Source organism: Globicephala melas, chromosome 13, assembly GCF_963455315.2.
Source record: "Globicephala melas chromosome 13, mGloMel1.2, whole genome shotgun sequence".
NCBI classification, from domain to species: domain Eukaryota; kingdom Metazoa; phylum Chordata; class Mammalia; order Artiodactyla; family Delphinidae; genus Globicephala; species Globicephala melas.
In genome coordinates this window covers 63,261,721-63,275,089 of record NC_083326.1, presented here as the reverse complement: position 1 = coordinate 63,275,089, position 13,369 = coordinate 63,261,721, and the positions used below count along the sequence as shown (strand labels likewise).

The window sequence follows — 13,369 nt, the reverse complement described above, 5'->3', positions numbered from 1 at the left end:
TCCATACCGATGTTAAAGAGGAAGAACAAGCTTTTTTACAGTAGACTAGTACTAAATGAAAAAGGAATAAGAGAAAACCATCATTTAGCAATCATCACAGCAATAACTGATTCAGGCAAGAATCATCAATAGATGCTTAAAACCACTGGGCCAGGGCTTCCCTGGTGGTGCAGTGGTTAAGAATCAGCCTGCCAATGCAGGGGACATGGGTTCGAGCCCTGGTCTGGGAAGATCCCACATGCCACGGAGCAACTAAGCCCGTGAGCCACAACTACTGAGCCCATGAGCCTAGAGGCTGTGCTCTGCAACAAGAGAAGCCACCACAATGAGAAGCCCGCACACCACAATGAAGAGCAGCCCCCACTCACTGCAACTAGAGAAAGCCCGCACGCAGCAACGAAGACCCAATGCAGCCAAAAAAACCCACAAAAAAACAAAAAAAAACCCACACAGGGCCAGGTGATCTGTCTCCCTAACGAGTACCTGCTGACCACAAAGGGGGAAAGAAAGCCACCTTTCCAGTTGAGAAATGCAGTCAAAGCCACCTCACCACATGGCCACAGTTAACAAGGCCATTCCTGGGAGAAGCTGCCAGCTGTGCCCAGGATGCACGCGCTGAAGGGGACTCAATGTCTCGGGGGATCACTCCTGCCAAAGAGGCGGCAACTGAATCTGACCATGAGGAAACAATCTGATAAACCCATAAGGAGGAATATTCCAAAAAATGGCCAGCCTGTACTGTTTAAAAAGTCCACACCACGAAAGACAAAGAAAGCTAGGGAACTGTCCCAGATTTCAGAACATTAAATGCACATGACGATTAAATGCAGTAGATGATCCCGGGCTGGATCCTGAATTCGGGGGAAAAATGTGTGGTGAATGGGACAACTGGCAAAGTGGGGATATGGCTCATGGTACTACCCCCGTGTTAGCAGTCCTAAACGTGCTTCCAGGAGAATGGCTTGTTCTCAGGAAATAGGGGAAAGGAACGTAGAAATGAAGGGTCATGTCTGTGTGTGCAGATACATTTCATCTCTGGACGTGCGCGCACACACACACAAAAAGCGTGCAGATGTGGGACGAGTCAGATGTCACAATCGGTAAATTTAAGTGAACTGTATACAGTTGGAGTTCACAGTACTATTTTTGCAACTTTTCTAGAAGCATGAAATGTTTTCAAAGTTAAAAAAGTTTTGGAAAAAGAACGAGGTAACCCTCTGCCTTCCTCTGAAGGAAGATACTTTGAAATCTTAATTCTTTTTGGAATTAAGGCTTCTTCATGCCAATAAAACATGCAGATCATTGGATCTTAGGATTTGCTTTCGCTTTTGCCAGTAAGGCACCTCACAAATGAGTAATTTTGTTCATGTCAAAGTTCCTCTAGTAATTTTGTTCATGTCAAAGTTCCTCTAGTAATTTTGTTCATGTCAAAGTTCCTCTAAATGGTCACTCTGAGTCTAAATTATCCTTGGTGAAATTATGTCATTTAGGTAAATAAGCACACGAATTAGAGTTATAGCATAAATACATGTAAAAACCAGGAGTCGACCTGGAGCTGCTGCAGATGGTTTTAGGCTGAGACAAGCCCATGAGATCAGATCCTCAGCACCTGCCACCATCTCCAACTGTGCAGCTCTCTAAATTGCAGCTTCGGGTTGAGGAAAAGTTGTGATAAGAGGTCCCCTGGAAGAAGGCCCCGCAGGCAAAACAAGACTGAGGAAAGTTCTTAGAAAGGCTTGTCTAAAAAAAAAAAAAAAAAAGAATGAAGTAAAGCTGTATGGACTTACCCACAAAGACCTCCAAAACACTGTCAAATGGAAAAGTAAAAATAAAAACTTGTAAAAAAAAGTATAATTCTGGGCTTCCTTGATGGCGCAGTGGTTGAGAGTCCGCCTGCCGATGGCAGGGGACACGGGTTCGGTGCCCCGGTCTGGGAAGATCCCACATGCCGCGGAGCGGCTGGGCCCATGAGCCATGGCCGCTGAGCCTGCGCGTCCGGAGCCTGTGCTCCGCGGCGGGAGAGGTCACAACAGTGAGAGGCCCACGTACCGCAAAAAAAAAAAAAAAAAAAAAAAAAAAAAAGTATAATTCCATTTACATAAAATAATGTATGAATTTTTATAAGTGTGAAAAAAAACCCGCCATCATATTTCCAGACTGTGCTGGGCTTTTCCACAGCTCACACACCGGTCTGGACCCACGTCCTTCGCACGGATGGGGTGGAGGAGAGAATCTGAAGAACCTCTCCCTTCCAGAAGTGGCCAACAGACCCCCAGACGGCTGCTGCAGAGCCCGCCGCATCCTTTCCAGGCCCTTCCAGGCCTCCCGTTCCATCTCATATGACCATGAAGCTCTGTGGGTAACTGACCGACCCAGGGACCCTAGGAAGTCGCGAGTGACACATGAAAAGGCCCCCACGTCAGTAGACACGGTGGCAAGTGCGCAGGGGGTCCTAGAGCCTTACATCTCCAGACCGACCCTCCGGAACGCCCTCACGGTGGCTCCTGCCCCCTGTCCAGTGCCTCGTGGAACCCCAGGCAATCCTCCTCACAGCGACCAACTGCAAAGGAGGGTCCCCAGGGAGGAAGGAGGCTTCCCAGCAGGGCAGGGACTCAAGGTGGACCCGGAGGCCCTTGTAGTACAGCATCCACACAGGGCTCTCTCAGCCCCCGCCTGTCCAACATGAAGCTGTCAACAGTTGAGGACAGAAAGACAGACCACAAGCTGATTGGACTGACAGCTCGCAGCCAGGGGCCCGGAAGCCAGCCTACAGCAAGGGACTGGAAGGGGCAGGGGCATGAAGGACAAGAGCCAGCTCCGGTGACTGGAGCAATGGCCACGCCAGGTGGAGAGGAGGGAGAGAAGGCAAGAGGCGAGCGTGTGCGGCCCCCACACCCGTCGGCTCTCGAGCGAGGCCAGTGTAGTGCGCCAGCCTGGGAAGGGCGGGCCACGTCCTTGGGCAGAGGGCACAGCCATCGGTGGGGCAGCCTGCCCCCCCCCCAGCCCCTCGCAGCCCCCGCCTGGGCGGCTGGTGAGCTTCTTCAGTGAGGACCCACAGCGATGAGAAGTCTCACCTGCCCTCACCTCTCAGGGCAGCTCACGCTTGCAGGAACGATCCTCCCCCCAACAGCGTGAGGCCCGGGCCAGCTGGCTCTGCAGCAGGCCCCCCCGAGTCCCTGGTCCTTGCCACCCACACCAGGGCAGCTGCGAGGCCCGCTGGCAAAGGGAGCCGTTGCTCTTTATGTCAAAATATAAACAGCCATTTGTGCATTTGTTCAATAACTGATTTCTGAGCACCCACTCTGTGCCAGACCAGGCCCAGGAGACCCAGCATGCATGTGACAAAGAGCAAACCATGTCAGCGTGAACAATCCTGGCCCTGTCCAAAGTGCTGTGACTGTCTGGGGGGCTCTGGGCAAGCCACCCCCCACCTCCGGTGGCAGCTGGACTCAGCGCTCACGAAGCATCAGGCACTGGTCACAGCCACTGCACTCCCTGCCTCCGAGTCGGGGGGCTCTCCCGAGAAATATGTCCTCGTGTGCTGGCACGTCCACGCTCTCAGGGGGTCCTACACTCCCTGAATGCAATTCATGGATAATGCTCACAGCTTCTGTGGAGCATTTGCTTTACATCTTTACACTTTTTAGAACTTGATACCAATCCACTTTCATTCTCATATCTCCACAAAGTACACACACTCTGTTATTATGTCCATGTCACAGATGAGGAAACTGAGGCAACGAGAAGGCACACAGTGGGCAGCAGAGTGGGGCCAGACCCTGGACAGTGCAGCACTAGGCTTCTTGTTCTCAAACCACCACCCTGGACTCACCTGGATCCAGCAGAAGCTCCAGGGAAGCAACCCCAGACCTTGGCTTTCCTCTCTCCCAGATGGATGCCCAGAAGCCCCAGAACACTCTGGGACCCCGGGTCACCACGCTCCGACCACGGCCCACAGGCCATTCACCCTCCCCTGGACTTGCCCTGCAGAGGCTGACAGGGCCAAGCTTGGAGCCGCAGGACAAGATGTGACTTCTTTCATGAAACATCCCAGGTCAATAACAACATTGCAAGCCCACCCATCACTCTGACTGGCAAACAAACTACCGGTCCAAAATTGGGCTCTTGGGATCACACTGGCCTGCTCCGCAGCCTGGAAGGGGAAGGGGCCGCTCACCAACTCCTCAGCACCCAGACACCAAGCACAGGGACAAGGGAGCAGCCCAGCAGCTGCTGGAGGAAAAGACGTTTAGTGGGCCCCTGCTATCTCCCAGCTCCTAAACGCTGTCACTGACACACTGCACTCAGAGTCAACTACCAGGTATCGCCCTGTGCCCAGTGCCAGGGAGGCAGAGGACAGTGTGAGCTATGGGATCCCCACCCGTGCAGGGCAGCCCAGTCAGTGCTGCTGCTCACGGGTGGGGGGAAGTCAGGCCTGAGAGGGACAGGGAGGGCGGCGATGACAGCAATCTGGGCCAGAGAAGCCACAGAGGCGCACACACATGTGCCAAAGTGCAGCAGCCACACACCCCTCACTCCTGAGACCAGAACCACCAAGTGAAACTCTACCCCTGACTCAGGCTCTGGGGCCAAGCAAGCTTTGGCTGCAGTGCTGCCTTTCCCCTTCGCCACGGTGACACGGCGTCCGCACACAGCATGCAGCAGGCAGGGAGGCATCACTATTCATCTCTGCTCTCAGCACTGGCCAGAGTGATGGGGGGGAAGGGTCACAACATCTTCCACTTACTCTCAAATGGTTCAGAAAACAACCATGTGTGCACCTGCATATATACACACGTGCACACGTACACACATGCCCTCAGGGCGGGGAGAGTGGGGGTAAGGCAGATGAGGCAATATGCTAACAGGGAGGTCTGGGCAGAGGATGCGCAGGGCTCTTTGCACTAATTTTCTCCCTGCAACTCTTCTGTAAGTATGAAACCATTCCACAGCAAAATATTTCTTTATAAAAAAAAAAGAACAATTCATTAGCTAGTGAGATTGGAAAGTCTATTATGCTACTTTCCAAGTAAAAAGAATCCAAGTGTTAGGCCCAAAGCCCCATCTGTCACCAGGACAAGCTCGGCAGTGCTGTGGGTTGGGGCTGAGCAGGGGCTCCAAACTCGGGAGGCGCCTGGCAAGCTCCGGGCAGACTCCACTTTCCAGCTCCGTCTGTGAGCTTTGGCCACATCTGCTTGTGAAATATCCCCCCTCTTCCTGTTCACTAACCCATGTGCCACTCCAGAGGCCACAGGCACTGGCTGGCTCACTGAGGATTTGTCAGTTCGGCACAGCCAGCAGGAGGGGTCCCGAGTGGCACAGGGGACAGAACCCTGAACTAGGAGCCAGCCCGCCACACACACCCTGGTCTGTGCCCCAGCTCTGCTGCTCCTCAGCTGTGTGACCTCATGCACATCACTGGCCTCTCCCAGCCAGCTTCCCAGAAGCACAAGGAAGACAGCGTCCCCTATCAGGCCAAACAGGTGAAAACAAGCTCTTCCAGAACTGCGGCCTCAGCTCACTCAGTGAAGGCAAGTACATGGTGGGGTCATCCTGGATGGAGCTGTGGCCAAAACCATGGCAGGATTTCCTTTCGTAACTGAAGCTAGAAAAACACGGTTTTAGAACACTTGATGCTGCATTCCCTGAGAATGGGATGCAGATGGAGAAAGGTCACTGCGATGGTATCGCAGTCGGTGGCCCCCAAATGCCCCTCCATGTTTGTCACCCCTCGAAGAGGTCCCCACCCTTTTTTTCTCACCACAGCCCCAGAGTATACAACACACACCACTGTCATTCATGATGCCTGATCACAGCAGGGACCTGAGAAGAGGGCTGGTTCTAGCCCTCAGATCAGAGTATTCAGATGGAAAAAGTTCTGCACCCTCACCTGGAGAACCACTGGGTGGATCAGGGGAACAGAGGTGGCCTGGGGGTCCACAGCTGGTGTTAAGGACAGACAGGGCAGGACATAGACAGCTGGAAGGGAAAGAGCCAAGGGTGCATGATGGCGGACAGACCAGACTTCTAGGACTGAAACCTCATCCCAGCCACCTGGTGTCATGAGTTCTGTTTCATTTCCCCCATCTGTAAAATGGAGGTAGCAACAGTATCTAACCCACAGGGATCACCTGAGTGCCCCTGGCATATAACGCATCCTCAATCAACCAAGATCAAACATGCATTTAAAAGACATTGTGGGGAAAAAAAATAAAAATAAAAATAAATAAATAAATAAAAGACATTGTGGGGACTTCCCTGGTGGCGCAGTAGTTAAGAATCCGCCTGCCAATGCAGGGGACACGGGTTCGAGCCCTGGTCTAGGAAGATCCCATATGCCGCGGAGCAACTAAGCCCGTGCGCCACAACTACTGAGCCTGCGCTCTAGAGCCCATGAGCCACAACTACTGAGCCCGAGTGCCACAGCTACTCAAGCTCACATGCCTAGAGACTGTGCTCCACAATAGAAGCCACCACAATGAGAAACCCATGCACTGCAACGAACACTAGCCCCTGCCTGCCGCAACTAAAGAAAGCCCGCGCACAGCAACAAAGACCCAACACAGCCAAATACATAAATAAAATAAAAAATAAAAGACATTGTGGCAGAAGGTCAAGTTCAGCACTTTCCTGTTGTCCCACTCTGTGAAAGGCCTCACACCCTAGCCTGCATCAGGGGAGCCAAAAGTGCTCCACCTGGCAGAAAGCCTCCTGGGAAGCAGGTCTGCCTGGTTCCCTCCTCACACCCCAGTGTGGGTCTAAGCCAGGACTCTGAGAAAATGCATGCAGACTAAGACCAGAAAAGCCCCCCTCCCAGGCGCCAGCCAGCAGACCCTGCCTGGAAGGACACAGCACATACAGGTACCCAAGGAGAACATCTGACCCAGAGTGAGACCCACCTTGCTGCCCAACCAAAAGCAGGGAGCCAGTTGGAGCCCCCCAGGTTTTGCAGGGCAACTCAAGACACCACCAAGGGCTGCTGCAAAGTTCTGATGTGGGGAGTCATGGAATGAATAGTATAACTTTGCTCCCTCAACCAGAGCCACCCCCTGCCCCAACTCAGACCTGAGTGTGAGGCCTCCTGAAGTCCCCCCTGCTTTGCAGGGGCACACGGTTAGCCACCTCTGCCACTACCTCAACTCTGCTTCCACACCTGAAGAGCACTCCTACAGGGAGGGTATATTCTCTTCATTTGAGCATCCCTAGTGATGGGCAGGTGGGGAGCCACACCAAGACACTTTCTGAATTGCTCCTGGCCAGCTGGCAGGATATGTGGACAGATGGAAAAGGAGTTGGGGACATCAGTCACATCCATCCACCCAGGGAGGAGATGCTGGACCCGGAACCAGAGACACCCCAAGAAAGACATGTATGACGTGTGGCTTCACCCCTCAGAGTCCACTGACATAATGTGCAAAATCGGGACCCAGAAGTCAGACGGGATGACTCTCACTTCTCCACAGGTATAAACATGTTTTCTAAAGAACATAATCACAAGAGCCCACAAATCCATTGGCTCTGGTCCCCAAGAGTCCATACAGCACTCTCCTCCACAAGTGCTGGCTTCCGTTCCTACCAGGGCCACCCCACAACCAGTCACCCCACCGTCCAGAGAAGCATCGCTGGACACTCCAGCTGAGTGTGGGCCAGGGTCCTGGCTACCAAGTGGACACTGGGGAGGAGGCAGAGCACTCCATACAGATGGCAGAGGCAGCAAGAGGTGCAGCGTGCCCAGGCAGGAGCCTGACTGGGGAGGCTGCACACCGCTGTGCTCCCCTGCCTGCTGTACACACCCAGGTCTTAACAGCACCCACACAAGGAGCCCTGGACACTTCTGCCTTCATGGGCCCCTTCCAACATTTAAAAAAAAAAAATCAAGAACCACACTTTTCAACTGCACCAATATATAAACGAATGTATTTATATGTGCATGTTAACAGTATTTCCTTCAACCTGAAAGTTTAGGGGGTTTTCCTGCTGACTGTAAAAGAAAACATTCTTACAGTCCACCAAAATCACCTTGGACCCCCGGCCTCCTGTGCCTGACAGATAAATCGGCCCTGCATTTGGGGTCTTGATTTCTCGCTGGAGGAGGAGGTACATCAGAAAGAGATAAGGATCGTCCAGGACCTTCTGCTGCCGCGATCCCAATTCCCCACCACAGGCTTCCTTCAGAAAACGCAAGCCCCCGGGGGCTCCAAAAGCATCTGAGGGTCACAGACCAGGAACACCCCCGGTGCCCGGCTCGGCGGCTCCCGGGCCGAGCGACCGTGACCAGCCAGGAGCTTCCAGGTGCCCCGAGCCGCCCCCTCGGCCCCCAGCCTGACCCCCATTGCTCCCGCTCCGTCGACCGCCGAGCGCAAAGTGAGGGCCCCGCGAGGTAGGGGTCCCAGCGCCCCCGCCCCCCGCCCCGCCCGCGCCCCCGCCCCCACCACTGCGCACCTGGCCGCAGCGGCTCGGTGACCGTGAGCACCAGCAGGAAGAGCAGCAGGAAGGCACCGCTGTCTGCCTTGGGCACCATTTATCCTCCGTTCATCGTCCCCGGGGCGGCCGCGCGACCCCGCGGGGAGGCCGGGCCGGGCCGGGCCGAGGGTCGGGCCGGGCTGGGGCCAGGCCAGACGAGGACGCTGCGGGAGTAGGATCCAGGGGCCGCGAACAGGCGCGCGCTCCGACTTTGGCCCCGCGCAAGATGGCGGCCGTCTTGCTCGGTCCGCACCGCCCCGCCCCCGCCCGCGCCGCCCGCGCCGGCCAATGAGCGCCGAGAGGGGGTGGGGCCTGCGTGTTCCCCATGCGCAGTGGCCGGAAGGGGCGGGGCCCAAGGGCGGGGCGGTGGCTGAGGGGTGGGCCCTTCGGGGGCGGAACTACGAGGAGTCAAAGGTGCCATTGGCTGAGCAGAGAGGAAAGGCTCGTGGGCGGAGCCTCAGCGACGGGGCCGAGATGACAGACACGGAAGGGGCGGGGCGTGGAGGGGCCGGGGCGGTCCTGGGGCGGGGCCTGAATGGAGGGGTGGGGCCTGAATGGAGGGGTGGGGCCTGAATGGAGGGGCGGGGCGCACGGGAGCCGGTGGGCGGGGTGGGGATGGGCACCGGGTGAAGAGGGCCCTGGGAGACCTAGCGTCTTAATATCTCGTGCACCTGCAGCCCCAGGTCCGGTCAGCGGCCCAAGAGTGCGCCCCAAAGTCGTCTTTTAAAGGCCGAACCGCTGCGGAGAGGGATGAGGAAAACTGGAGGGACCCGGCCTAACCCTGAGGAGGTTCCGGAGGTGGTTCCACCTCGTGAGGAACACGCAGGTGTGGCTTCACGGGCACATACAACTGAAACGTTTCAAACGGATGAGGGAGTAGCCTCAAGGAGGGTCACACAAGGAGAGCTGACAGGGAAGCCCAGATCCTAGAGACGGAGCAAAGCCCCCTGTGGAGGAACGCCGCTGCCCGCACAGCGGGGACAGGAGGACGCAGCACAGCTGCCGCCACAGCAGGCCCGTCTGCACGGAGGGAAGCCGCCAGGGACAGCGCTCCGAGCGCTGGCCGCGCACCTGTCACCATGGGAGGGTACACAGTAGGTGGGGCGTCCCTGACGAGAGAGGAGCAAGTCCTCCAAAGAAAGGACCACCAGCTGCGCACACAAGTGCTTGCCCAGGGTGTCAGGGTGGGGAAGAGGGTGGGGAAGAGGGTGGGGAAAAGGGTGGGGATGGGAGCAGAGAAAAGGGGGAGGGCCAAGGCTGGTGGGCACCCAGCCCAGCCCTGCCCACCTCCAGCCCACCAAATCACTCTCCAGGAGCAGTCACCCCAAGCCCCTTCAGGGCATGGTCCTCCCGAGCATCCCAGGATTCCAGCCTGTGACATTCAGGGTCATCTGAGAGAGGCACCCACTCCCTCTGGACGGATATGGCCAAAGTCAACCCCAAGGCTAGGCCAGACCTGCCCACTCCTGTCCCCTCAGGGCGTGGCACACAACAGGGGCCCACAGCAGAGGGGCCCCACTGCTGGTGGAAACGGCGATCCCTGTCCAATGCTGCCCTGTTAGCACATCCTCAGGGAGCATTCCCGGGAGAAGCTGCTGCACTGAGAGGAGTCCAGGCCCACCTTCTGCCCCCAGTCCCAGATCTGCCCTGGGAGCCCAGCCAGGGCTATGGATGGTCAGACCCCCAGGAGGGAACTCACAGCCAAGAGCAGAAACCCTTGCCGGTTGTACCCCACAGAGCCGGCCAGCAAAGGTTCGGATGAGGAGAGCAGCACAGGAAAGTGAAAAGTCCAGCAGACCACACAGCAAGCGGGCAGAGCCCCAGCTTCCTAAACTGCATTGACCACTGGGCCAGGATCCTTGCCCCTCCTGACCCACCTCCCCCTTCTCGGCCTTGCTGTGCAGCCAGCAGGCTGCCTGCGTGGACATTATCAAGGGCTTTTAGGGCTGCAGGGAGGGAGAAGAGGTCAGGGACGTTTCCCCCCCACCCCGTGGGGTCCTGTGGCCTCCACCTGAGATCACTGCTTCTGTCAAGTCGGCCCTCCCTGTACTCCTCTTCCCAGGTCCCAGCGACCACCCTTCTTCCAGCGGTCCGTTACTACTCAGGGTTCTCTACACTCTGCTCCATGTTGGTAAATCATCCCCTTATTAAACCCTCCTCAGACAGTCCTAACCTGAGTGTCTCTCCTGTTTCCTGCTGAGACCCAGAGTGATGGGACTGCCTGCCCTGGATTTCCAGGGGTACCCCGGGTTGCAGAAATAAACCCGCCGCTCCACCAGCAGGCCTGGCTCTGGTTTGGAGGCTTGGGCTGACCGATGCATTCCCCACATCCCCCTCCTACCTTGGGTCCCAGCCGAGGATGAGGCCATGCTCCGCTGGCCTTCTGTCTGCTGCAGCCCACTGGCCGGCCTTCCAGGGTTCCGAGTCTTAGTGGTTCAGGCCAGAGCCTCATTCCCCAGGGCAGTCCTCCTTTATGACTTCACCCACTGAAGTCACCAGGGAGACAATGCCGAATGTTCCACCCCAGAGTCTTGGCCTCTAGGAGGCAGGCCAGAGGACTCTCTGTCCACAGTGTAAATGAGGACGCCGCTGGCCCATGTCCTGCAGGGATGTAGAGGGCAGCCTCAGGGGCACTGGGTGCTCCCAGCACCATGGATGATGCTGCCGTCCTCAAGCGACGAGGCTACATCATGGGAATCAATTTGGGAGAGGGCTCGTATGCTAAAGTCAAATCTGCTTACTCTGAGCGCCTGAAGTTCAACGTGGCGGTCAAGATCATCGACCGCAAGAAAGCCCCCACAGACTTCCTGGAGAAGTTCCTTCCCCGGGAAATTGAGATTCTGGCCATGCTAAACCACCGCTCCATCATCAAGACCTACGAGATCTTTGAGACCTCCGACGGCAAGGTCTACATCGTCATGGAGCTCGGGGTCCAGGGCGACCTCCTTGAGTTCATCAAGACCCGGGGGTCCCTGCAGGAAGACGATGCGCGCAAGAAGTTCCACCAGCTGTCCTCAGCCATCAAGTACTGCCACGACCTGGATGTTGTCCACCGAGACCTCAAGTGTGAGAACCTTCTCCTCGACAAAGATTTCAACATCAAGCTGTCTGACTTTGGCTTCTCCAAGCGCTGCCTGCGGGATGACAGCGGCCGACTGACAATGAGCAAGACCTTCTGTGGGTCGGCGGCGTACGCGGCCCCTGAGGTGCTTCAGGGCATCCCCTACCAGCCCAAGGTGTATGACATCTGGAGCCTAGGCGTGATTCTCTACATCATGGTCTGCGGCTCCATGCCGTATGACGACTCCAACATCAAGAAGATGCTGCGCATCCAGAAGGAGCATCGCGTCAACTTCCCGCGCTCTAAGCACCTGACGGGTGAGTGCAAGGACCTCATCTACCGCATGCTGCAGCCGGACGTCAACCGGCGGCTGCACATAGATGAGATCCTCAGCCACTGCTGGGTGCAGCCCAAGGCCTGGGGCCTGTCCTCTGCAGCCATCAACAAGGAGGGGGAGAGCTCTCGGGCCACCGAGCACCCGTGGACTCCTGAGCCCAGCTCCGACAAGAAGTCTGCCACCAAGCTGGAGACCCGGGAAGAGGCCCGGCCCAAGGCCTGGGCGGAGACAAGACCTGAGGAGGAGGCACTGGCAGTGCAGGTGTTGAAGCAGTCAGAGGCCATGGGCCTCACCAGCAAGCAGCCCAGCAAGGAGATCAAGGAAGGGGCCCCCCCGCAGCCTTCAGAGACACACACCTAGTCAGCTCTCGCGGCCCAGGGGGCCGGCAGAAAATGAGTTAGAGTTCATGGCCTCAAGCCTGAGCTCCAAAGAAGCCAAGGGACAAGCCGAGAAGGAAGACAGTCCCAGATGAGCCGCTATTTTCGTCAGTTTCTTCCCCCTCCCTTTGACCTTGGTAACTCATGTGGCTAAAGAAGCAATAAATCACTATATTACTGCAGACCCCGAGGTCGGTGTCTTTGCCCTGCGGGCTTTGGTCGCCCAGGGAGAGGATCCTGCACTCCCCCCGCCCCAACTCTCAGACCGCGCTGCGCTTCACCTCCCGCTTGGGCAAACACAGCCCTGTGTGCCCAGCCCTGACCATGACCTCAGGCCCTGGACCGGAGCAAAGCTGAGTAAGGAAGACATTGCTTCAAGAGGGAGGCCCATGAGTGTGATGCTGGTCTGGAGAGGAGCACGAAGAGCAGGTGGCTGCGGGCAGAGGAGGGCTGGGAGGCGGGGGCCTTCCCCACGGGGCCTGGGTCCTCAACAGCCCCACAAGGCTGCCGGTGGGGAGAACCTGTAGAGGCAGGCAGACCAGCCTCCCTCGAGCCCCTCCCCGTGGGCAGCTCTTTCTGCTCTGGCTCCAGGGTCCCCCATGTCCTGCCAGCACCCAGTTCCCGACAGCGCCCTGAGTCATGCCGCCTCATGGGCATCCCCTGGCAGCAGGGGTCCTGCTACATGGCCAGCCCCTCTCCAGCCTGCATGTCCCGCAGTCACTGTGTGGTCTGAACACATCTTGTTCCCCTCTGGTCCCAGTCTCTCCCAGGGGTGACGCTCCTGCCAAAGCAGATAAGTGGACACTGGCGAGCAGGAGGGCACAGGCGTCCTTCGCACACGTGCCTGGCCTGCGGCCATGGTATCTGCAGAGGGAGCAGGCCCGCGTGCGCATCGCCGGCTGCTGGGCACTGCGGGGCCCGCCGTGCCGGTTCTCACGCTGTCCTCACCCTGGTTATGCCGCGGCAGCTGCTTTCTCCTCCTGATCTGCACGTGCGCCTGACAACCTTGCATGAACCTGTGGGTTTAACACATAAAGAGAACAAGAGCCTTCAGGCTCGCCTCTCCTTCCGCCCCTGCTGGTGTCTTGGGAGACGTGAGGTCCAGTGAGTGCCCCAGACGTGGCCTCTGCC

General features: G+C 57.1%; 2 protein-coding genes across 8 annotated transcripts in view; one reads left to right on the top strand and one right to left on the bottom strand.

Moving 5' to 3' along the window:
• The window catches only part of DGCR2 (DiGeorge syndrome critical region gene 2), a 69,136-nt gene extending 60,424 nt beyond the window's left edge, over positions 1-8,712 (bottom strand). For 3 of the 7 annotated variants that reach the window (XM_030836369.3, XM_030836373.2, XM_030836374.2), the window contains exon 1: positions 8,443-8,711. In XM_030836369.3, coding sequence (XP_030692229.1) covers positions 8,443-8,521 — 79 coding nt within the window. In that variant the 5' untranslated portion in view covers positions 8,522-8,711. Of the gene's footprint in view, positions 1-8,442 lie in introns of all 7 variants that reach the window. The other 4 variants (XM_060311000.1, XM_030836372.3, XM_030836370.2 and 1 more) reach the window with 2 other exon arrangements.
• Positions 8,713-10,963: 2,251 nt separating this feature from the next.
• On the top strand, positions 10,964-12,348 carry TSSK1B (testis specific serine kinase 1B). The gene has a single exon (XM_030836380.2). The coding sequence runs from the start codon at positions 11,115-11,117 to the stop codon at positions 12,219-12,221; it is 1,107 nt and encodes a 368-aa protein (XP_030692240.1). The 5' UTR covers positions 10,964-11,114; the 3' UTR covers positions 12,222-12,348.
• Positions 12,349-13,369: the final 1,021 nt, after the last annotated feature.